The 24,722-nt window shown below is 50.3% G+C and overlaps 3 protein-coding genes across 3 annotated transcripts; all 3 read right to left on the reverse strand.

Annotated features, from left to right (window-relative positions):
* Positions 1 to 9,033: 9,033 nt before the first annotated feature.
* Positions 9,034 to 14,209, reverse strand: LOC134755329 (uncharacterized). Its single transcript, XM_063691794.1, has 2 exons — positions 12,779 to 14,209; positions 9,034 to 12,687 (listed from the first exon to the last, which is right to left on the reverse strand). Exons 1-2 carry the CDS (start codon positions 14,207 to 14,209, stop codon positions 9,034 to 9,036), a joined length of 5,085 nt encoding a protein of 1,694 aa, XP_063547864.1.
* Positions 14,210 to 15,988: 1,779 nt separating this feature from the next.
* Positions 15,989 to 18,867, reverse strand: LOC134755330 (uncharacterized). The gene is made up of 2 exons (XM_063691795.1): positions 17,119 to 18,867; positions 15,989 to 16,189 (listed from the first exon to the last, which is right to left on the reverse strand). Exons 1-2 carry the CDS (start codon positions 18,865 to 18,867, stop codon positions 15,989 to 15,991), a joined length of 1,950 nt encoding a protein of 649 aa, XP_063547865.1.
* Positions 18,868 to 20,721: 1,854 nt separating this feature from the next.
* Positions 20,722 to 21,669, reverse strand: LOC134755331 (uncharacterized). The gene has a single exon (XM_063691797.1). It carries the CDS (start codon positions 21,667 to 21,669, stop codon positions 20,722 to 20,724), a length of 948 nt encoding a protein of 315 aa, XP_063547867.1.
* Positions 21,670 to 24,722: the final 3,053 nt, after the last annotated feature.

Here is a 24,722-nt window from a genome sequence, read left to right on the forward strand (position 1 = left end):
GAGCGCAACGGCGCACTTGGGAGCGCAACGGCGCACCGGCGCAAAACGGCGCAGCGGAGCGCAAAGGCGCACTTAGGAGCGCAACGGAGCGCCGGCGCAAAAAGGCGCAACTTCTCGGGAGCTGTCAGTGGACGCGACCACTCAGCTCGACCGATGCGGAGGTTCTGGGTTAGGTTAGGTTAGGTTAGGTTAGGTTAGGTTAGGTTAGGTTAGGTTGGGGTGCAGGGCTGGTAGAGGGGTGCAGGGCTGGTAGAGGGGTGCAGGGCTGGTAGAGGGGTGCAGGGCTGGTAGAGGGGTGCAGGGCTGGTTGGGGTGCAGGGCTGGTAGACCTCCTTGTGGTGCACCCTGGGAGGGGGAGGATAGCCGCTCAGTTGCGCGTTTGCTATTCTCCCTCTGCAAACTACCAGTCACAGTCGGCAATGGCAGTCGAGTTTTCTCCTGCGCTGGCTTTAATGCCGTGTTTGTGTGCTCCAATGATCCTCAGGGCTATGCCGGACAGGGCCTCCCAAACCGGACAGGCCTGAGGAGAGGGGTCCCGAGGTGCGGCTCCGCGTGTCCCTCTGAAACCAGCAGAGGGCACAGTGCGAGACGCCAGGTCCTCTTGGGACGGAGTCGGTGCTCCAAAACGAGCTGCCGTGGGCTGGCGCAGACCGCCTGGTGCGACGTTGTGGTTACGGCCACCGTCGGGCAACCCGTAACCCGCACTGAGCGGACCGGGGACCTGCCTCACTGAGAGGAAGGTCACGTGGAGTTAACCACTATAAAAAAATCCCTAATCCTAAGGTGTGGCTGGCGTGCCGATAGGATGCATGGCTGGGAGGAGCCCAGTCACTAACGTCGCAGGAGGGGCATACCTCCCTAAAATAGCAAAAAAAAACATGAGTGGCAATATCAAATGTATACTACCCCAGGAGGTTCCAATCCTCGATGTCACCACAGAACGGGCAAGTGCCCGCGCTGTGGTGCCATGCCGCCCACCGTATTCTGGGGGGGCAAACCACTCGCGACGGATAACCGACGACTTTGGCAAATGCATAAGGGACACCGATTTTACGCTACGGCTGCGTGGAGGGAGTGACTCTGGGGACAAGGAGCCTTCTCCAAGGCCCGGGCCCCCAGAGTTACGCCCGATCCGAGATGCAACAGGGCGGTCTGTGCGTTACGCCGCCCGTGAAGCCGAGGCTGGGACAGCAGATCTGCCGTTGAGGGAATTTGTGCGCACTCCCACATCCATGCGCAACCCAACGAGGGTATTCAGCGGGAGGAACGCTGCCCCCCGCGCCGCGGAGGCCACCCTCTCACCTGGGAGGGAGGAGTTCTTCTCCCCCACAAGGGTGGACAGCCGTGATTTGCCCGATGGGGGAGAATTCTTCTCCCCTCGAGAATCGGACGCCGAAATCGAGGATTCCGAGGGCCCGGCGGAGGAGGAGATGCACGTAGAGGAGCTTGCTGCGATGCCAGTGCGAGAGTGTTGGGTGTCGTTGGAGCGCCTAGACATAGTAAATGTACCAGCGCCTGTCACAGAGTCTAACCAGTCCATACAACCAGTCGGGAGTTTGACTCGGCTATCTGACTCCGAGTCTAGCTCACGGGCACGATCACCGACGTTGGGCCGCCTCTGGAACTCGAGTAGCAAGCGCCGAAAGCTCGAGGACGGCAAGTCCAACAGTGAGAGCGAAGAGACAGAGATGCAGGACGGCGCTGCGTCGCCATCGGGTGCGAGGCCGCAAACGAAGGCGGATTTTATGAGCAGGGCGGCAGCACAGGCGAAGCTTAATGCCGAGCTGCGCGAGTCAGTAAAATTTAAGGCCGAAGAGGAGGTCAGTAAAATGACCATCCGGTCGCGGCCGTTAAATTCATCGAACGAGACGGAGCTTTCGTCTGCTCTCGTGCAACAATCGTCCGACGCTGTTGCAATAATAAAGGCCGTGGCAAAGAGCTCCCGCAACCTCAAAGGAACCTACCAAAAGAAACTCAAGGAGGCAGGGGATTCCATCGTAGATGCAATAGAGGTGCTGGCAGCGCGCTTGCTGTCCTCAGACGAGGTGAAACGCCTTCAAAGGTGTAACGAGCGACAGCAAGCGGAGATAGCCGAGCTGCGGGCGGAGTTAGGCCAACTTAAGACGGACCTACGGCAGCGTGAGTCGGAGAGAGTACCCTCTCCGATGCAGACGCAGCCGACTGTACCTCCTGAGAAGGTAGCGGAGCCATCACCAGAGAGGGCAACCATCGTTGCCATGATGAATGCCCGCTTTGATGCACTAGAAGTGGAAGGGAGGTTACTCCCCGCCAAAAACATACGTCCCCAACTGGCGGCCGATAAAAAGAAATCGAGAGAAAACGAGGCAGTGCCCGCCAGTGCCAGCAAGAATAAAAACAAGACTCCAGCAGTAGCACCTGGCAAGGCGAAGAAGGCACCCCCTACAAACCCCCCTCTAGCACCAGAGGGCCTCAAAGGAGGGAAGCTAACAAATAAGAAGAAGGCAAAGAAGGAGAGCTCGCAGCCTGCTGGAACATCGGCCCCTAGAGAGCCCCAGGCACAACCTCCTGCACCCGCTTCCTTGGACCAGCCATGGACTAAGGTGGTCAGAAAGGGGGCCAAAAAGAAGGCCGCTGCGCAGTCGCACGTGCAGCCTCAGACGAAGGCGAAAACTCGCCCTAAATTAGGTGGTCGCAATCTCCGCCCACCACGGTCAGCAGCAGTGGTGCTAACGCTGCAACCGGAAGCGGAGGCAAGCGGGGCGACCTATGCCAAAGTGCTGGCTGAGGCTAAAGCTAAAGTCAATCTCGCAGACCTTGGCATCTCGGCTCTGCATTTCCGACGAGCAGCCACTGGTGCACGGGTTCTGGAGGTACCGGGAGTGACCAGTGGCGAGAAGGCTGACAAATTGGCGCAGGAGCTGGCGGAGAAATTGGGGGATGGCGTCAAGGTCTCTAGGCCGACTAAGTGCGCGGAGCTGCGCCTGTCAAACCTAGACGACTCTGTAACCCCAGAGGAGGTAGTCGCCGCCGTCGTTCGAACTGGCCAATGTACAGCAAATCAGGTGAAGACAGGGGAAATTCGCCTAGACTACAGTGGTCTCGGTACCATGTGGGTGCGCTGCCCGGTCGCAGCGGCAAAAAAGGTGGCCGATGGCGGTCGTTTCCTTGTGGGGTGGTCCTCGGCACAGGTCAAACTACTGGAACCGAGAGTAATGCGCTGTTTCCGGTGCCTGGAGAGCGGGCATGTGAAAGCGCAGTGTCAAGCGCAGGTGGACCGTGGCGGACTGTGCTACCGTTGCGGAAAGCCCGACCACAAGGCGGCGCAGTGCTCGGCGGCGCCCCACTGTGCCGTGTGTGATGCGGCGGGCAAGCCGGCAAGTCACGTCCTCGGCTCCAAGGCGTGCACGGCATCACACCCGAGGAAGGGGAAGAAGGCTGGCGATGGCCCCCGAGTCTCCTCGCAGCTTTCCCAAGCGGCCACAACAACACCTGTGGCCCGCAAAGAGGTGGTAGAGGGAATGGTCTTAGATCAGTAATGGCCATCCGATTCCTACAGGGGAATATAAACCATAGCGCCAGAGCCCAGGACCTGCTGGCCCAAAGCCTGGCGGAATGGCAAATCGGAGTTGGGATTGTTGCCGAGCCTTATTCTGTCCCACCTGGAGACAATTGGGCCGGAGACTTAGACGGTCTAGCGGCTATAGTCGTCAATCCGTCCGCCGGTTCTCCGCCGCTCCAAAGGGTAGAAAGGGGCCACGGTTACGTCGCGGCTTGGATTGGCGACACGATGTTGATCGGGGCGTATTTTTCGCCGAACCGGACCCTGGCCGAATTTGAACCGTTCCTGGATGAGATCGGGACGCTGATCGGCAGAAGACGTCCTGGCAAGGTGCTCGTTGCCGGGGACCTCAACGCTAAGTCCAGGGCGTGGGGATCTCCGGCAACGACCGCCCGCGGAGCGGAGCTGGAGGAGTGGGCGGTGTCGACTGGGCTGGTTGTTATCAACCGAGGGTCGGTAAACACGTGCGTGCGGCAACAGGGTGGCTCAATCGTCGACGTCACTTTCGCAAATGCGGCCCTGGCGCGCTGTGTTCGAGGTTGGGAGGTGCTGGAGAATGTGGAGACATTATCGGACCACCGCTATATTCGGTTCGAGGTCTCAACTCTTCCGGCCGACCCGAACTGCCTGAACCGGCCCTTGCGAGGGGATGGCCCACGCTGGGCGCTCAAGCTCCTGGACCGGGACATATTTATGGAGGCAGCAGTGGTAAAGGCTTGGGTGTTGGGTGATATTGAAGGCCCTGTTGATGTCGACGCGGAGGCGGAAAGAATGGGGAGTACTATGGTCGAGGTGTGTGACGCGGCCATGCCACGGGCCGGCCCGATTCCCCCAAGGCGTGGAGTGTACTGGTGGTCCGCGGAACTTGCGCATCTGCGCCAGTCGTGCGTTGCTGCAAGACGCCAGTACACTCACTGTAGGAGGCGACGGATTAGAGACGTACCAGAGGAGGAGCGGCTATATGCTGCATACTCGGCGGCCGTCAAGCTGCTACAGGGGGCGATCGCTAGGGCGAAGGATTTAGCTGAGGAGGAGATGCTGGAGACTCTAAATAACGATCCGTGGGGGAGGCCGTATAAAATGGTGAGGCGCAAGCTTCGCCCCTGGACACCCCCGCTAACGCAAAGTCTCCAGCCACAGCTCCGCGAGCAGGTGGTCGGTGCCCTGTTCCCGACGAGGGACGAACACACACCTCCGCCCATGTTACCTCCCAGGGGGATGGTAGCAGACGTGGGTGAGGCGCCAGAAGTAACAGAAGGTGAACTGCGGGCAGCGGTGCTACGGCTACGAGCCAAAAACACTGCCCCCGGCCCCGATGGAGTCCCCGGCCGGGCCTGGGTTCTGGCCTTGGGTCCACTAGAGTCGCGCTTGAGGGCACTCTTCAGCGGCTGCTTGACGCAGGGGCGGTTTCCTCGTGTGTGGAAGTCGGGAAAACTTGTCCTTCTGAGGAAGGAGGGGCGACCACCGGACTCGCCCTCGGCTTACAGGCCGATAGTGTTGCTGGACGAGGCCAGTAAGCTGTTGGAGCGCGTGGTGGCTGCTCGTCTCGTCCGGCACCTCGAGGGGCTGGGACCGAACCTCAGTGTCCATCAGTTCGGTTTCCGTCGGGGCAGGTCCACAATCGACGCAATTGCGAGGGTGAAGGCCCTAGCGGAGGAAGCAGTGTCCCGGGGCCAGGTGGTTTTGGCGGTGTCTCTAGATATCGCCAACGCATTCAACACCCTGCCCTGGGCTTGTATCAAGGCGGCATTGAGGCGCCATGCCGTGCCTGAGTACCTGCGGAAGACGGTGGAGGATTACCTCACCGATAGAACCATTAGGTACCCTGCGCGCGGTGCTTGGGAGGAGAAGGGGCTGTCGTGCGGCGTTCCACAGGGGTCTGTCCTAGGACCACTCCTGTGGAACATCGGGTACGACTGGGCGCTGAGGGGGGCCAACTTGCCGGGGGTGAGCGTGACCTGTTACGCCGACGATACCCTGGTAACGGCTCGAGGCATCAGCTTCAGGGAGGCGTCACTTCTGGCCACAGCGGGAGTAGCGTCGGTCGTGGCTCGGATTAGGAGGCTGGGGCTGGAAGTTGCTCTAAATAAATCAGAGGCCTTGTGTTTTCATGGGCCTCGGAAAGCCCCTCCGGCGGGTTCCAGCTTAATGGTGGGGGGAACGTCCATTGGTGTTAAGTCGACAATGCGGTACCTAGGCATAGTCCTTGACAGCCGTTGGACGTTCAAGAAACACTTTGAGGGACTTGCTCCCAAACTAATTGGAGCGGCGTCGGCACTTAGCCGGCTTCTACCGAACGTCGGTGGGCCGAATGTGGGCTGCAGGAAACTGTACGCGGGTGTAGTGCGGTCCATGGCCCTATATGGGGCGCCCATTTGGGCCTTCTCCCTGACCGCCGAAAATCAGGCCCAATTGCGAAGGCCACAGCGTGTCATGGCGGTCAGGATGGTGAGGGCATACCGCTCCGTCTCCTACGAGGCAGCGTGCGTGTTGGCGGGGACTCCGCCTTGGGACCTCGACGCAGCAGTGCTCGCTGATGTTTATTGGCGTGTCACTGAGGCGCGGGCTGAGGGGATCCAACCACCTCTGGAGGAGGTCAGACGGTGGAGACTTGACTCCCGTCGAGTGCTCCTCCACAAGTGGAATGAAAGGTTGGAGGCGCCAAGTGCCGGCCACTGGACTGTCGAAGCCATCCGACCCGTTCTGGAGCGATGGGTCAAAAGAAAGGGGGGGTTCCTCTCCTTCCACCTTACCCAGGTCCTCTCGGGACACGGTTGTTTCGGGAGATACCTGTGTAGGAGGGCGGGACGGGAACCAACGACGCAGTGCCACCACTGCGGCGACGCTGAAGACACAGCGCTACACACGCTGGCTGGATGCCCAGCGTGGGCGGAGCAGCGGGCCGCACTCGTGGCCGCAGTGGGAAGAGACCTCTCCTTGCCAGCGGTGGTGAAAGCCATGCTTGGTGGGGAGAGTCTATGGAAGGCGGTGGCCTCTTTCTGTGAGGACGTGATGGTGCAGAAGGAGGCAGCGGAACGCGGCAGGGAGGAAGATCCGACCTCTCAGCCAATGCGCCGCAAGCGCGTGGGGCGGCGGCGGTTGGCATACGACCGCCGGTTACCCCCATAAGGGTCCCTGTGGGCGGCAGGCTCGGGGACGTCTGTCGCCTACACAAAGGTCCCTGCGTGGGCGGGCGCAAACAAGGCGCCCATTGAGGTGAAGGCACAAGAGCCGGGTCCGAGTCCGGACGGCCGCTGGCGAGGTTGCGGAAGAGTACTTCGGCGTTCCTGGGACCTCGCCGTATAGCAGTGAGGCGGCAACAGAGGGGGTTTAGTGGGTAAACCATGGGTCCCATTAGCCTGTATGGGAGTCCCACATAACCATCCCAGGCCCGTCCCTGCGCCTGGGTGGTATGCGTAACGCATTCCCCCTCTATAAAAAAAAAAAAAAAAAAAAAAAAGGTTAGGTTAGGTTAGGTTAGGTTAGGTTAGGTTAGGTTTTTTTTTTTTTTTTTTTTTTTTTTTTTTTTTATCAGTGCTCCTCCAACATGATCGGAGACTTTGCCTAGCTAGTTTTTCATTCATACCAGTTCTCGCTTGTATACCTCTCGTACTAGCATACTTCATACTTGATCTTTCTTTCATTCATCTCTTTCGTTCCTTATGTGGGTAGTCCCACCTATCAGCTTATTACTTATTACTTACTATTCGGGAAAAATAAGGAAACACAGGGTTTGAACTTTATTCATGAGTGCTCACTGCATGGGTAGCGCTTTTTATACAATTTCTTATTACATGCTTATATTTAATATTATTATCTATGTTACATTTTTCATATATTCGCTATTGTATTATTATCTTAAATCTAATATACATATTGTGCGTTTCTTATGACACGAGTTTGGCTCTCTCTTTTGATTATTCCTACTGGGTTTTTTTATGTTTTTCTTAAATATATTTACTATATTTTAAAAACATATATTTCTATCTAGTTTTATTTCTTTTTACGACTCTTCTCACAATTTTTAAGCAGAACTCTATAAATTGGTCCATTTCCGCACTAGCCATTATGTTGTGTAGTTTGTCGGCAGTTATACTAATTTTAATTTTTTGCTCCATATCAAAGCGCTCACTATCATGAACTGGACACTCAAATATTATATGTGGCACCGTTTCTTGCGTATTGTTGTCACAGACGCACGATGGACTCTCCTTGCACTTGAAGCGGTTTAAATACTCAGAGAATCCACCGTGTCCCGTCATCAACTGCGTCTTTAGGTTGTTTGGCTCTGATTTCCTTGTCACCCTATAAGCCGCCACTGCATCTGGGAAGAATAACTTCGTGATGGAAGCCGTTTCGCCAGACTTATACCTCCGATTCCATTCGTCAAGCGTCGACATGCGAATGCTACGCTTGACGAATGAAACCGGGCATTGGTCATAGTCCGGCTTTCGTTTGGAGCCTACTGCTGCTCCTTTCGCCAACTCGTCTGCCCGCTCGTTGCCTTCTAACCCTGCGTGAGCTTTAATCCAGTGTAGGGTGACTACCTTACCCTGGAGAGACATAGCTTTTAAATTCTCTCTGGCCTCTACAGCGAGGGGGTGTAGGCAACTGTGGTTTTGTATTGTTTGAAGGGCTGCCATAGAGTCGCTGTAGACTCCATACGATTTCTCGGCATACTTCTTTGCTTCCCTAGTGGCCCTGCACAGGGCAAGGAGCTCCGCCTGGTAAACCGTACAGTATCTCGATAGAGCAAGCTTGTGGGCTTTGGTTTCGGTTTCTCCCTTCCAAATAGAAAGTGAGGCTCCAACCCCGCCCTCAAGCCTGCTGCCATCGGTAAATATTCGCACATCGAACTCACTGTTCGAGTTCACATCGTCTTGGTTCACCAGGCGAACCACCCTCAATTCTTCGCGATCCGCAGGATGAGGCATTTCAGTTCAGGTTAGGTTAGGTTAGGTTAGGTTAGGTTAGGTTAGGTTAGGTTTTTTTTTTTTTTTTTTTTTTTTTTTTTTTTTTTTTTTTTTTTTTTTTTTTTTTTTAAGTGCTCCTCCAACATGATCGGAGACTTTGCCTAGCTAGTTTTTCATTCATACCAGTTCTCGCTTGTATACCTCTCGTACTAGCATACTTCATACTTGATCTTTCTTTCATTCATCTCTTTCGTTCCTTATGTGGGTAGTCCCACCTATCAGCTTATTACTTATTACTTACTATTCGGGAAAAATAAGGAAACACAGGGTTTGAACTTTATTCATGAGTGCTCACTGCATGGGTAGCGCTTTTTATACAATTTCTTATTACATGCTTATATTTAATATTATTATCTATGTTACATTTTTCATATATTCGCTATTGTATTATTATCTTAAATCTAATATACATATTGTGCGTTTCTTATGACACGAGTTTGGCTCTCTCTTTTGATTATTTCTACTGGGTTTTTTATGTTTTTCTTAAATATATTTACTATATTTTAAAAACATATATTTCTATCTAGTTTTATTTCTTTTTACGACTCTTCTCACAATTTTTAAGCAGAACTCTATAAATTGGTCCATTTCCGCACTAGCCATTATGTTGTGTAGTTTGTCGGCAGTTATACTAATTTTAATTTTTTGCTCCATATCAAAGCGCTCACTATCATGAACTGGACACTCAAATATTATATGTGGCACCGTTTCTTGCGTATTGTTGTCACAGACGCACGATGGACTCTCCTTGCACTTGAAGCGGTTTAAATACTCAGAGAATCCACCGTGTCCCGTCATCAACTGCGTCTTTAGGTTGTTTGGCTCTGATTTCCTTGTCACCCTATAAGCCGCCACTGCATCTGGGAAGAATAACTTCGTGATGGAAGCCGTTTCGCCAGACTTATACCTCCGATTCCATTCGTCAAGCGTCGACATGCGAATGCTACGCTTGACGAATGAAACCGGGCATTGGTCATAGTCCGGCTTTCGTTTGGAGCCTACTGCTGCTCCTTTCGCCAACTCGTCTGCCCGCTCGTTGCCTTCTAACCCTGCGTGAGCTTTAATCCAGTGTAGGGTGACTACCTTACCCTGGAGAGACATAGCTTTTAAATTCTCTCTGGCCTCTACAGCGAGGGGGTGAAGGCAACTGTGGTTTTGTATTGTTTGAAGGGCTGCCATAGAGTCGCTGTAGACTCCATACGATTTCTCGGCATACTTCTTTGCTTCCCTAGTGGCCCTGCACAGGGCAAGGAGCTCCGCCTGGTAAACCGTACAGTATCTCGATAGAGCAAGCTTGTGGGCTTTGGTTTCGGTTTCTCCCTTCCAAATAGAAAGTGAGGCTCCAACCCCGCCCTCAAGCCTGCTGCCATCGGTAAATATTCGCACATCGAACTCACTGTTCGAGTTCACATCGTCTTGGTTCACCAGGCGAACCACCCTCAATTCTTCGCGATCCGCAGGATGAGGCATTTCAGTTGCGGATGCCATTTGTTCCACCTCTCTATCTCCAGGCCACAGGGCAGGCAGAGACTCTCCCTTCTTGGCTTCGTACAACGAAGCCGCCTCTCGGACTCGGAGGTCAAGAGGGAGCATCCCCGCCAGAACCAGCGCCGAGTTGAGGGACACGGTGCGGTATGCCTTGCATATCTTCTGCGCCATTCCGCGTTGCACCACTGCCAACTGCTTTTGGACACCCAATTTGTTTGCAGCATGCGCCCAAACACTAGCGGCATACAGTATGATGGGCTCTACGGTTGCCACATATATTATTTTTACGACTTCAGGATGGAGCCCCCAGTCTGTCTTGGCAGCCCTAGATAGCTGTTTATAGACTGCTATCGCTTTCCTGCAGACATTCGAAACATGGCTGTTAAAAGTCAGCTTGTCGTCGATGGTTACACCAAGTAATTTCATCTCTTTTACCATGGCGATGCTGGTTCCGCCCATACTCAGTCGAGGGGTGTCATACTTGAGCCTCCGTGTAATTACCATTGCATTAGTTTTATGCGGTGCGAATCGAAGCTTATTACTGACACCCCACTCCCGAGCATGGTCGAGAGCAGCGTTTGCGCGCGTTTCAATTTCCAGAGCGGTATTCCCATCAACGACAAGTACGACATCGTCTGCGAATGCCTGGCAGTAGTCGCCCCTTTGCCCGTAACTTTTAAGTAGTGGGTCCAAGAGCAAGTTCCACAGAATGGGGCCCGCTATCGATCCCTGTACGCATCCCTTGGTGGTGTCCAGACTGTATTGCTCTCCCGCGTATCTAACTGTTACTCTTCGGTCTGTGAGGTAGCTATCGATTACGCGTCTCAGTTCAACTGGGCAATTCTCTTCCGCCAACCGGGACCTGATAGCCGGCCACCAAGCACCATCGAAGGCCCCCTCTATGTCCAGTGATATTAGTGTTACGATCTTTTTAGAGTCTAATTTCTTTCGTATGTATTTCATTAGGGCATAAAGGGAGTCCTCGGTGCTGCGCTGTGGCATGAACCCGTATTGGCGATCACTCATTTGGGGCAGCAAGTAAAACTTTAGCCTGTTCACCACCATCTTCTCAAACACTTTACCCATGATCGGAAGCAGTCCTATTGGCCTGTACGATTTGGGCGTTGTATAGTCTCCTCTACCAGGCTTTCGGAGGACCACCACCGTTGCGGTTTTCCAAGCCCTAGGGAAGTATCCTCGGCTTAAACATTTATTAAGCAGTGCAAGGAACGTCTCTGGGTCCGTTTCTATGGCGTGAAGGCAAATATCAGAGGTAAAGCCGTCCTCCCCTGGGGCTTTCTTTGGGTTGAAGGAGTCGTACGCACGTTTCAGTTCCGCCATTGTGAACGAGGGTTCGCAAGTGTTATCTTGCTCCCCGTCGTTCACAATGTCGGCTCTCTCCCTCACTTGACGATGGTAGTCATTGTCGCTAGTGGTACAGTCCTTGGGGTAGAAAGTTTCCGCTAGCAGGCGCACTGAACTCTTCGCATCGAGCACTACTCCATCCTTCTCTAGCGGTGAGTCCTCTTCCCTGCTTGCGGTTCTTCCAATTACCCGGTAGATGCCCTCCCAGACCCCTTCTCTGCTTTGTTTATGGCAGAAGTCCTTCCAACTGTCCACTTGCGCTTTTGCCGCTGCCCTTTCATACTCTTCTTTGTATTGTACGTACTCTTCTACTACTTTTGACCTCCGGACTGGGGCAGCACACCCTATCCTGCGCTTCCTGGTAGCGACCCCTTTTTTCATTTTGGCGAGTTCCTCGGACCACCACGGCAATGTAAGTTGTTGTTTGACTTTCTTTTTAGGCATAGACGATATACAGGCTTCTTCTATTGCAGCGTTAAATTCTGTTACTACTTTTTCTATTTTTATATTGTTGTTTAAGCTTTCTATTTCTGATTTTACTATTTTGTGATCTTGCAGCAATTTTCTGAATTTTCCATAAAACTCAGACCAATTGGCTTTCCTAGTGTTGAATTTCCTTGTTGTCCTTTGTACCGTTATGCCAACCAGTTTTGTCAGCTTGACTTTAAATATAATGCCGTTGTGGTCCGAGCTTGTCAGCCCCTGATCAACTCTCCAGTCGTCTACCAGGTCCAGTATGTCAATGGAGCAGGCCGTTACATCAACATAGCTTGTGTAGTGTTTGCCGCCTCTCACGGTGTCGAATGTTGGAGTATCCCCTCTATTAAGTATGTTCAGGCCAAGCTCATCCAGTGTAGTGGCCAGCTGTTCCCCTCTGCCATCGACTACAGGGCTACCCCACCAGGTGCTTTTCGCATTAAAGTCTCCTCCTATTATCCACCTCTGCGGTTTTAGTTCTTTTGCGACTTTCTCAAGTTGCTCAAGGTGGGGTTCCATGGGTTGGTCTGGTTCAAGATACAGGGAAACGAGTACGACTTCCCAGGCACTGGTTTGGATGCTCACTGCTACAACATTGTCGGTGGTGAGTTTCGGGTATTGTGTTACCTTAATGTCGTCGTCAAAGACGGCGATCGCAGCCTTTACTGTTCCCTCCCCCGCGCCAGTGCCCTGGAAGATTCGTACTCCCTTGTAGCTTCTTGTCACTTTTGCCCCTCCTACATAGGGCTCTTGGAGAAGCGCGACAGCGATACCTCGCTGCTTCGCCTCTGCATAGAGCTCCTCAGTGGCAAGTTTCTTTCGCTGCAGGTTAGCTTGTGCAAGCTGGTAAAGTATTGGATTGCCAGGGGCGCCTTTAGCAATATGCCACGCTCGACCTTGCTATTTCGTCCCATCTTTTGCGTGTTTGGCAAGCCAGACTGAACGCGTTGTGCTCTGTGTCTTCCAATTCGGCCTTTTCACAGTTTTGACACTTCGGAGGGACTCTCGCGAGCCAGTCAGCACACTCGGAGCGTAGGTGGGGACCACCGCAGTGGCTGCATAAGTCCGCTGCTGCAGTGCAGTATCGCTTGCCGTGGCCGAAGCCCAGGCAGCGAGTGCACTGCACCAATGGCGTCTGGTCTTCCACCCTTACGCGTTGGAGGTCCAAATGGACGGTTCCCACCCCCGTCGCCCTCTGCCATATTATGGGAGAGACACAGGCCACAACGTGACAAGTATGTGGGTTTCGGGTCCTCCTTCTGTATTTAATTTCCACCCTGTTCTCTTCATCCTCGAGGTCGCGGAAAATTCCCTTGTTCTGGTTCCTTAGAGCCCTCACTATATCCTCGTCGGAGTTTATAGTGAGGACACTCCTAAGGACCAGAAGGGGGTCCTTATTCTTCGCGTCCTCGACGACGAGATTAGTTCCCTCTTTCGCTAGCCTTTCTTTAATCTTTTCCCTTTCCTCCCTAGTTGCCAACCCCATTATGATTTTCCTATCTTTTGCTTTCCGTACCCTTTCCACCTTGATCCACCCGTCCTTGGCGTCCACCGCTTTCCTTATCTTGCCGAGGACCTCGTCTCCCGTTTCGGTTTCGTCCGTCGAGGTTACGACCACCGAGTGCAGAGTACCTCTCCTGGAGGTTGGTCCTGCACCCTGCGCCGTGTTTGGGGCCGCCGCCGCTACGCTTGCGTACGTCGCGGTCGTCGCCACCCTCTCTAGGGTTTCCCGCTGGGTCTCCATCGAGGCCTTCAGCTCGTCCATTTTTGCTGTGTTTTCCTCTAGCAACAAGGTATTTCGTTGTATGAGAGTTTTAATCTCTCGAGCTTCTTCTTCATTCGTCCATCTCCTTTCGTCTACCTCTCTTTCTCTCGTTGTGTTTGGAGGCCGGTTTTGCTCCTCATCCAGCGTGAAGGTTGTGTCTGAAGCAGTTGCTCCAGGCACCACCCTCCCGGAACTCTCTTTTCTATCCTGTTCTGTTTTTAAGTCCTTTGCCAATTCCTTCACTATATTATACATTTGTTCAATTACTTCCTGGACGGTGGCTTTTATTTCCCTTTTAATATTCCCTGACAACTTCATTTGAGCCTTTGCTTTCTCAAGCAGAGCCCTGGCCTCCGCTACTCTCCGCTGCGGGCCTTTTTCCACCGAGTTTGGGATAGCTTGTCTTGTTTGGGGTGGAACTCCTGCAGGCCCAGCCTGCGATGTTGTTGGGATGACTGTGGGGATCAAAGTCTGAGTAACATCCCCGCTAGCCGCTTCCCATTTGTCAATGCTCCTTCTGACACTTTTGTTCGGGCTCTTAGCCGTGTCTTTTGACGGAGATTTGGTGGCCTTTTTGACCGGTGTTCTAAATCCTATCATTGTTGGAGGTTTTGCTGGGTCAGTCAATAAGGACCGACTTTCAGTCAGTTACCCTATTGTATATATGTTTATTTATCACCCCTGTAAAGAGGGGGTGCTGTCTAAAGCGCGAAGAAAATATTGAAAATATTAGAAATATTGAAAGTTGTTGTGTCTTAATGTAGAGTCGCAGCTCTACTGTCGGCTTTCTACTGCTAAATAAGGCTACTAGAGTCTCTGACTCTATATTTAGTCTTAAAACTACTTAAAATCTAGTTTATATTTTTGAACTCTACGTAGAGCCAAAATTCCAAACCCAAAAGATAGCTCTCTCCGAGACCTTTCCAACGGTACCAAACACGACCGGACCAGTCCAACGGGTTTCCGAGCAGTGGCGGTTCAAAATTTTCGGTATCGGTCCCCAAAACCGGTATCGGATTGGGTATCTGTCCGTAACTCGGGAACCCTTCGGCCAATCCTACCGTGCTTGGGCTCGTTTTTCTCGTCTCGGTAAGCCCTATCCTTTGAGTCACCCTTCAGGACTGAAAATTTTATTGACTATGAATTCCTGAAAGTCCTGAAGGAGTCCTGAAAGGTGAGTCTCCACGTAGAGGGCCCCGCGCTGGTATGAGACTTGAAAACCGCAGCTCTCCACGACCTACCGTTAGGAAGATATGGCTGTTTAGATTTTTCCAAGATGGCGGCGAGAACTGTCAAAGTCGAACTTTGACCGCCCGTATCTTCGCTTCCGGGGGTCGTAGAAAGCCTGGATTTTGGCTAGGGCTACTAAGCTAGACTTATTCTAGCGTCTGGGACCACTTTCAGATCTCCAAAATTTTCAGGAATTTTCAGTCCAAAATTGTCTTGAAAACTCCCGAAAACCGTTGGGGACGGTTGTTTGGCCTCGTGTGTTCTCTGCAAAGAAAACCGCGTGTCTCTAGCACCCTCGGTTGCCAAGTTATCGTTAGTTGAAAATAGGCAAGATGGCCGCCGAACTGTCAATGTCAATGTTTGAAGACCTATAACTTGGGAACCGTTGGTCGGAGGAGGTTCGGGTTTTCTCTCCTACTATTGGCCTTATCTCCTCTATTCTTTAAAAGTGGTCTCAGTCCTTAAAAATAATTATTGAGATATTCACCCAAAACCGGTAAATATCGGTTCTTGGTAAAAAAGTTATGCCTAGGGTGAAAATCCGAGATCTGTACGTCAAACGGTACCCGAGAAAAACCTATTTGAAATTTGGTATCGAAAAAATAAAATGGCGGAAAAACCGGTATCTGCTGAATTTACACGCTACGGGGTCCGGGTTTTCGGTTTCCCAAGGTGGTATTACTATTCTAAACCTGATTTTATGAAGAAAAAACAATATTTTTTATTAATTTGGAATTTAAGGCCAAAAATGAATTAAAATTCGATAACTCCGGTACCGCTTGACATAAAAATACACAAAAAATTGCAAAATTAAGATAAAATATACACCTACAATAGACAATAATAATACAGACACGTACAATACAAATATTTTATGCAGACTTAATTTTTCTAAAAATATATTTAAACTAAATTTTTTATGTGAAATATTGTCCAAAAATTTTCCAAACTTTGTAGAACTCTTCTTCTTGTAAGCGCGCAACAGGATCTAATGCGAAAAGTATATCGTCTGCCTGAAGATTTTTCACTATTGCACTTCAAAGTTTTAATTTTGAAAAGTTAATGTCTTGAAAACTGACTGTCCAAAAATTCCAAAAAAGGTACCGTACGTGTCCTGGAGATGTGTTCCTTCTTGCTGCGTCGTCAGAATCAGCCGAACACCGCTGGATCTTCGACCACGCCGCCACGTGGTTTTTGTTTTTTTGGCTTTTGTGCTCCAACGGTGTGTCGCCCGGAGGCGTGCGGGGTGTCAAATTGTGGGGCTCGTTGAGGCGCTTCCGGCGATGTATCGCAAGTAGCGATACCGATGTCCTGTGAGGCTGTAGACGGCTGTTTGAAGGTGTTTAACCTCTAAAAACGTGGTTTATTGCACTTTGCGGTTTTCACTGAGCACTGCCGTACACTCACTGTAATCCAATAGATCGGCCGCACTATTCCGCACACACTGACGTTTATTTTGTCCCGATCGGGTAAGAATTGCCACGTCCACGAATTTTTAACTGCGGAGCTCGGCGGAAAAGATGTTGCTACGACGCAGGGTGGCACGTGACTGGTTAGGTTAGGTTAGGTTAGGTTAGGTTAGGTTAGGTTAGGTTAGGTTAGGTTAGGTTAGGTTAGGTTAGGTTAGGTTAGGTTAGGTTAGGTTAGGTTAGGTTAGGTTAGGTTAGGTTAGGTTAGGTTAGGTTAGGTTAGGTTTTTTTTTTTTTTTTTTTTTTTTTTTTTTTTTTTTTTTTTTTCTCTTTGTATCCTCCAACATGATCGGAGCCTATGTTAGCGTGTATCTTTCATTCCAGTTCTCGCTTTTATTCTTCTCGCACTTTCATGCTTCATACTATCTTTCTTTCATTCATCGTCTTGCATTGCTTTTTCTGGGTGGGACTCCCAGCTACGTTTGCCTGTTCTATACTATATATTTATTTCTTCCTTTAATTGTTTTAGGGGTTGTACTTGGTGGTCTTTCCATTGGGGGTTGTAAATAATCAAGAATACAAGTTGTTGTCCATTCAAGGTGGTTCGGGTTTTACATTTCTCTCTTTGTAAGTTTTTCTGTTTACGCTATTCACATTTTTGTTTCCTTATTCTATTATTTTATGCTTATTAACCTTATTACTATGGGTCGGGAGTAGATTTTACATAGGTGGTTTTTTGTTTATTGTACATATTGCATTGTCTTTTACATTAGAGCTATACTTGTTTACTCCAGATAAACATCATGTTTATTATTATAATATACACTGTTTATCCTATATCTACTTATTTCTATTTATTACTATTCTTACAATTTTTCCACAATATTCTAAGAACGTATCTCTAATATTCTTGTTTTGCATTATTTTACTGATATTTTCTATCTCCATCCCTTCCTCAATCTTATTTTCTATATCGTGCCTTTGTGTGCTAAACTGAGGGCACTCCGCTATTAAATGCGGAATGCTCTCCGGTTTGCCGGGTTCACATATGCATGATGGGTTCTCCTTGCACTTAAATCTGTGTAAGTACTCGGAGAATCCACCATGCCCTGTCATTAGCTGTGTCATTGGATTCGTGAATTCGATTTTGCGCACCGTCCTGTACGCCGCCACCGCATCCGGGAAGAACAACTTTGTTGTTGAGGCTGTCTCGCCTGTCGTGTATCTCCGATTCCATTCGTCAAGCGTCGCCATACGAATGTTTCGCTTGACGAATGAAACCGGGCACTGGTCATAATCACGCTTACGTTTGGAGTCTGCAGCTGCTCTCTTGGCGAGTTCATCCGCCCTTTCATTACCTTCCAACCCCGCATGTGCTTTTATCCAATGCAAAGCGATAGTTTTGCCTTGGTGGGATATTGCTCTTATATTATCTCTCGCTTCGACTGCTAAGGGGTGGAGGCAACTATAGTTCTGGATGGTTTGGAGGGCTGCCATGGAGTCGCTGTAGACTCCAAACGTGTTTGCTTTGTTGTTCTTAACTTCTCTTGTGGCCACGCAAATAGCCAGAAGTTCCGCCTGGTAGACAGTGCAGAACTTAGGTAAAGTCAGTTGTCGGGCTTTTATCTCGGTTTCACCCCGCCATATAGACAGTGAGGCTCCGACTCCGCCCCCGATCTTACTACCGTCAGTGTAAATTCGCACTTCGTAATTACTGTAATTGTTAACGTCGTTTTGGTCTGTCAGGCATGTCAGTTTCAGTTCTTCGCGTTCCGCGGGATGAGGCATTTCTTCTGCTGGCGCCATCCTCTCCACCTCCCAGTCACCCAACCCTGGCTGGGGTACGCCTCTTTTGGCCTCGTATAACGAGGCCGCCTCGCGGACTCGGAGGTCAAGAGGGAGCACCCCTGCCAGGATGAGCGCAGAGTTAAGGGAGACAGTGCGGTACGCTTTGCACAGCTTTTGCGCTATCCCTCGTTGCACCGCTGCCAGCTGCTTCTGGACGCTTATTTTTGTTGCGGCCGGGGCCCATACGCTTGCGGCGTACAGGATTATTGGTTCCACAGTCGCTACGTATATGGTCCTAATAACCTCGGGGTGAAGTCCCCAGCTTGCCTTTGCCGCTCTGGAGAGCTGCTTGTGGATTCCCACTGCCTTTTTGCAGACGTTCGAGACATGTGCGTTGAAAGTGAGCTTGTCATCGATGGTAACACCTAGCATTTTTATTTCCTTGACCATCTCTATGTTTGTCCCGCCCATGCACAGGCGTGGGGTGTCGTACTTCAATTTCCGTGTAATGAGCATTGCATTGGTCTTGTGCGGCGCGAATTTCAATTTGTTTCTGACTCCCCATTCACGAGCATGTTCGAGAGCTGAGTTGGCCTTGGCCTCGATTTCCATTGCGGTGTCTCCATCGACTACAAGTGCTACATCGTCCGCGAACGCCTGGCAGTAGTCGCCCCTGCTTTGGAGGCTTTTGAGCAGTGGGTCCAGCAGCAGATTCCAGAGGATGGGTCCTGCTATCGACCCTTGCACGCAGCCTTTACTAGTTGCCACACCATGCTGTTCACCCGCATACCGCACCGTGACGCTTCTGTCCTTTAGGTAACTGTCCATCATTTGTCTCAGACCTACGGGGCAGTTTTCCTCGGCCAGTCGGACCCTGATGGCGGGCCACCATGCGCTATCGAAGGCCCCCTCTATATCCAGCGAGATCAGTGTGACGATCTTCTTTTCGCCTAGGTTAGGTTAGGTTAGGTTAGGTTAGGTTAGGTTAGGTTAGGTTAGGTTAGGTTAGGTTAGGTTAGGTTAGGTTAGGTTAGGTTAGGTTAGGTTAGGTTAGGTTAGGTTAGGTTAGGTTAGGTTAGGTTAGGTTAGGTTAGGTTAGGTTAGGTTAGGTTAGGTTAGGTTAGGTTAGGTTAGGTTAGGTTAGGTTAGGTTAGGTTAGGTTAGGTTAGGTTAGGTTAGGTTAGGTTAGGTTAGGTTAGGTTAGGTTAGGTTAGGTTAGGTTAGGTTAGGTTAGGTTAGGTTAGGTTAGGTTAGGTTAGGTTAGGTTAGGTTAGGTTAGGTTAGGTTAGGTTAGGTTAGGTTAGGTTAGGTTAGGTTAGGTTAGGTTAGGTTAGGTTAGGTTAGGTTAGGTTAGGTTAGGTTAGGTTAGGTTAGGTTAGGTTAGGTTAGGTTAGGTTAGGTTAGGTTAGGTTAGGTTAGGTTAGGTTAGGTTAGGTTAGGTTAGGTTAGGTTAGGTTAGGTTAGGTTAGGTTAGGTTAGGTTAGGTTAGGTTAGGTTAGGTTAGGTTAGGTTAGGTTAGGTTAGGTTAGGTTAGGTTAGGTTAGGTTAGGTTAGGTTAGGTTAGGTTAGGTTAGGTTAGGTTAGGTTAGGTTAGGTTAGGTTAGGTTAGGTTAGGTTAGGTTAGGTTAGGTTAGGTTAGGTTAGGTTAGGTTAGGTTAGGTTAGGTTAGGTTAGGTTAGGTTAGGTTAGGTTAGGTTAGGTTAGGTTAGGTTAGGTTAGGTTAGGTTAGGTTAGGTTAGGTTAGGTTAGGTTAGGTTAGGTTAGGTTAGGTTAGGTTAGGTTAGGTTAGGTTAGGTTAGGTTAGGTTAGGTTAGGTTAGGTTAGGTTAGGTTAGGTTAGGTTAGGTTAGGTTAGGTTAGGTTAGGTTAGGTTAGGTTAGGTTAGGTTAGGTTAGGTTAGGTTAGGTTAGGTTAGGTTAGGTTAGGTTAGGTTAGGTTAGGTTAGGTTAGGTTAGGTTAGGTTAGGTTAGGTTAGGTTAGGTTAGGTTAGGTTAGGTTAGGTTAGGTTAGGTTAGGTTAGGTTAGGTTAGGTTAGGTTAGGTTAGGTTAGGTTAGGTTAGGTTAGGTTAGGTTAGGTTAGGTTAGGTTAGGTTAGGTTAGGTTAGGTTTTTTTTTTTTTTTTTTTTTTTTTTTTTTTTTTTTTTTTTTTTTTTTTTTTTTTTTTTTTTTTTTTTTCTCTGTATCCTCCAACATGATCGGAGCCTATGTTAGCGTGTATCTTTCGTTCCAGTTCTCGCTTTTATTCTTCTCGCACTTTCATGCTTCATACTATCTTTCTTTCATTCATCGTCTTGCATTGCTTTTTCTGGGTGGGACTCCCAGCTACGTTTGCCTGTTCTATACTATATATTTATTTCTTCCTTTATTTATTTAGGGGTTGTACTTGGTGGTCTTTCCATTGGGGGTTGTAAATAATCAAGAATACAAGTTGTTGTCCATTCAAGGTGGTTCGGGTTTTACATTTCTCTCTTTGTAAGTTTTTTCTGTTTACGCTATTCACATTTTTGTTTCCTTATTCTATTATTTTATGCTTATTAACCTTATTACTATGGGTCGGGAGTAGATTTTACATAGGTGGTTTTTTGTTTATTATACATATTGCATTGTCTTTTACATTAGAGCTATACTTGTTTACTCCAGATAAACATCATGTTTATTATTATAATATACACTGTTTATCATATATCTACTTATTTCTAATTATTACTATTCTTACAATTTTTCCACAATATTCTAAGAACGTATCTCTAATATTCTTGTTTTGCATTATTTTACTGATATTTTCTATCTCAATCCCTTCCTCAATCTTATTTTCTATATCGTGCCTTTGTGTGCTAAACTGAGGGCACTCCGCTATTAAATGCGGAATGCTCTCCGGTTTGCCGGGTTCACATATGCATGATGGGTTCTCCTTGCACTTAAATCTGTGTAAATACTCGGAGAATCCACCATGCCCTGTCATTAGCTGTGTCATTGGATTCGTGAATTCGATTTTGCGCACCGTCCTGTACGCCGCCACCGCATCCGGGAAGAACAACTTTGTTGTTGAGGCTGTCTCGCCTGTCGTGTATCTCCGATTCCATTCGTCAAGCGTCGCCATACGAATGTTTCGCTTGACGAATGAAACCGGGCACTGGTCATAATCACGCTTACGTTTGGAGTCTGCAGCTGCTCTCTTGGCGAGTTCATCCGCCCTTTCATTACCTTCCAACCCCGCATGTGCTTTTATCCAATGCAAAGCGATAGTTTTGCCTTGGTGGGATATTGCTCTTATATTATCTCTCGCTTCGACTGCTAAGGGGTGGAGGCAACTATAGTTCTGGATGGTTTGGAGGGCTGCCATGGAGTCGCTGTAGACTCCAAACGTGTTTGCTTTGTTGTTCTTAACTTCTCTTGTGGCCACGCAAATAGCCAGAAGTTCCGCCTGGTAGACAGTGCAGAACTTAGGTAAAGTCAGTTGTCGGGCTTTTATCTCGGTTTCACCCCGCCATATAGACAGTGAGGCTCCGACTCCGCCCCCGATCTTACTACCGTCAGTGTAAATTCGCACTTCGTAATTACTGTAATTGTTAACGTCGTTTTGGTCTGTCAGGCATGTCAGTTTCAGTTCTTCGCGTTCCGCGGGATGAGGCATTTCTTTAGGTAGGTTAGGTTAGGTTAGGTTAGGTTAGGTTAGGTTAGGTTAGTACAATCTACAAGTGTGGTACAATCTCACAAGGGCGAACCGGTTCAGGATCACTATGGCTCAGCTGCCCAGTTGCAGCCGCTAAGAAAATTTTAGAATCCGGCCGGCTCAGAGTGGGTTGGGTCTCTGCGCGAGTGGTATTGCTAGAAACAAAGCCGTTGCGCTGCTATAAGTGCCTGGAAACAGGCCACGTTGGGGCAAAGTGCGATAGAGGTGTAGATCGCAGCTCCCTGTGCTATAACTGCGGTACTGCAGGCCACAAAGCCCGAGAATGCACCGCTGAAGCGAAGTGTGTTATATGCACGGCTACTAGTAAACCGGCAGGGCACCGTATTGGTGCCAAAGGTTGTCAAAGTGGCAAGGCACGTCCTGCCACAAGGGAAGGAAAGAAGACAGGACCTGGCCCGGTAGCCGCCCCATCTTCCCAGCAACTAGCTACAGAGGAATCAATGGACACCGAACAATAATATGGCGCTTTCGTGTCTACAGGCGAATATCAACCACTGCGCCAGGGCCCAAGATCTTATGGTCCAAACCATGGCAGAGTGGCGTATAGGGGTGGCTATCGTTTCGGAGCCGTATTTCGTTCCTAATCGAGATGACTGGGTCTCTGACCTTGATGAAACAGTGGCCATTATAGCCCCCACTGTAGCGGGATCTCCGCCCTTTGAAAATACTGTGAAGGGTCGTGGTTTCGTGCTTGCCGTAGTAGGAGGTGTAGTCATAATCGGCGTATACTCCTCGCCAAATAAAACCTTGGTTTATTTTGAAACAATGCTTGCTGAAATTGGAGCTCTAGTTGGTCAGGTGAACCCCACCCCTGTCATCGTCGCTGGGGATTTTAATGCTAAATCTGCAGCATGGGGTTCTCCCATTACAAACGTTCGGGGGGACGTCCTAGAAGAGTGGGCAGTATCTCTTGGACTAAATGTCATCAATACCGGTGCGGAAAGTACGTGCGTGAGGCAGCAGGGTGAATCAATCGTAGATATCACATTCGCATCCAATGCCCTTGCTCGCTCTATTCTAAACTGGAGGGTAGAAACAGACGTGGAGTCGCTGTCCGATCACCGGTATATCCGGTTTGACCTCTCCACTCCCACAGCCACACCGAACAGACAAACCCAACCTAGAGCAGGAGACGGTCCGAAATGGGTGACTAGGAAACTAGACCGGCAACTTGCAAAGGAGGCAGCAATTGTTGAATCGTGGGGAGCCCCTGCCGGCCCAGTGACAGAACAGGTAGATCACGAAGCCGACAATCTTGGCGCAGCTCTTACTCGCGTTTGTGACGCGGCAATGCCAAGAGCGAAACCCTTCATACCGAAGGAACAGGTATACTGGTGGCGACCAGAACTCCGACAACTGCGGAACGCTTGCGTGGCTGCGCGCCGTCAGTATACCAGATACAGAAGAAGGCGTACTCGAAACGAGGCCGATGAGAATATCCTGTACGATAATTATAGGGCTGCTCGTACAGTCTTGCAGACGGCTATTGCACAAGCCAAGGAGGCGGCGTGGGAGGAGTGGCTCGAGACACTAAATAGAGATCCCTGGGGAAGACCGTATCGGACTGTGCGGCAAAAACTTCGACCTTGGACCCCCCCACTAACAAGTAGTCTCAAGCCGGACCTCTTGGAGCGAGTCGTAGGAGCTCTATTCCCACAGAGGGACGAGTTTGTTCCACCATTGATGCCGCCTATTACAAGTCTACCAGAAGTGGTGACAGAAATACCACCAGTGACAGAGGTGGAACTCAGGATGGCTATTCTCAAACTCCGCTCAAAGAAAACTGCCCCCGGGCCAGACGGCGTACCAGGAAGTGTTTTGGGGATAGCACTCAGTGAATGGGAGGAGAAAGTCAGAGCCCTCTTCACTACGTGCTTAACTCTCGGGCGGTTTCCCGAACGGTGGAAAACGGGAAAATTGGTGCTGATCCGAAAGGATGGACGCCCGCCCGATCAGCCGTCGGCCTATCGCCCCATCGTGTTGCTCGACGAGATGAGCAAACTTTTTGAGCGAATAATAGCCACTCGTCTCACCAGGAGTATGCAACCGGGTCTTAGCGACTGCCAGTACGGATTTCGCCCACTTCGGTCCACACTGGACGCGATCGCGCGGGTCAGAGACTTCGCGCAAGAGGAAGTTTCACGGGGTGGGGTGGTAATGTCTGTATCGCTCGACATCTCCAACGCATTCAACACCCTACCCTGGGAAACAATAAAGGCGGCTCTAAAGTATCACAGCGTGCCCGAATACCTGCAAAACCTAGTGGCGGATTACTTTGCCGTGCGCTCTGTGATATTCCCAACTGCTAACGGCTGGGGGCGAAGACAAATGTCGTGCGGTGTTCCACAGGGCTCAGTGCTGGGCCCGCTCCTGTGGAACATAGGTTATGACTGGGTCCTACGCGGGGCCACTATGCCGGGAGTCAGCGTCACCTGCTACGCTGACGATACCCTGGTGTCGGCTCGCGGTAGGACCCACAGAGAGGCTGCCCACGTAGCTACAGCAGGGGTAGCATACGTGGTCCACAGAATACGGGCACTGGGCCTAGAGGTGGCTTTACACAAATCGGAAGTCCTGGTCTTTCATGGGCCTCGCAACAAACCACCACATGGCTCAGAAATCACTGTAGGGGGAACTTCCATTGCCGTCGGGTCAACGATGAAGTATCTGGGACTCGTCCTCGACGGCAGGTGGAAGTTCGAAGAACACTTTCGGCGATTGGCTCCAAAGCTGATGGCTGCCGCTGGAGCGCTCGGGCGGATCCTCCCGAATCTGGGTGGGCCAAGAGGAGTATGCAGGCGGCTCTACATAGGTGTGGTCCGCTCTATGGCGCTTTACGGGGCTCCGATATGGGCGGATACCCTGAGAGCCCGAAACGCGGCCCTACTACGGCGGCCGCAGCGGGCCATAGCTCTCAGGGCAGCTAGAGCGTACCGCACCGTTTCACACGTAGCAGCCTGTCTTCTGGCTGGGAGCCCGCCCTGGGACCTCGA

This window comes from Cydia strobilella, chromosome 2, assembly GCF_947568885.1.
Source record: "Cydia strobilella chromosome 2, ilCydStro3.1, whole genome shotgun sequence".
NCBI classification, from domain to species: domain Eukaryota; kingdom Metazoa; phylum Arthropoda; class Insecta; order Lepidoptera; family Tortricidae; genus Cydia; species Cydia strobilella.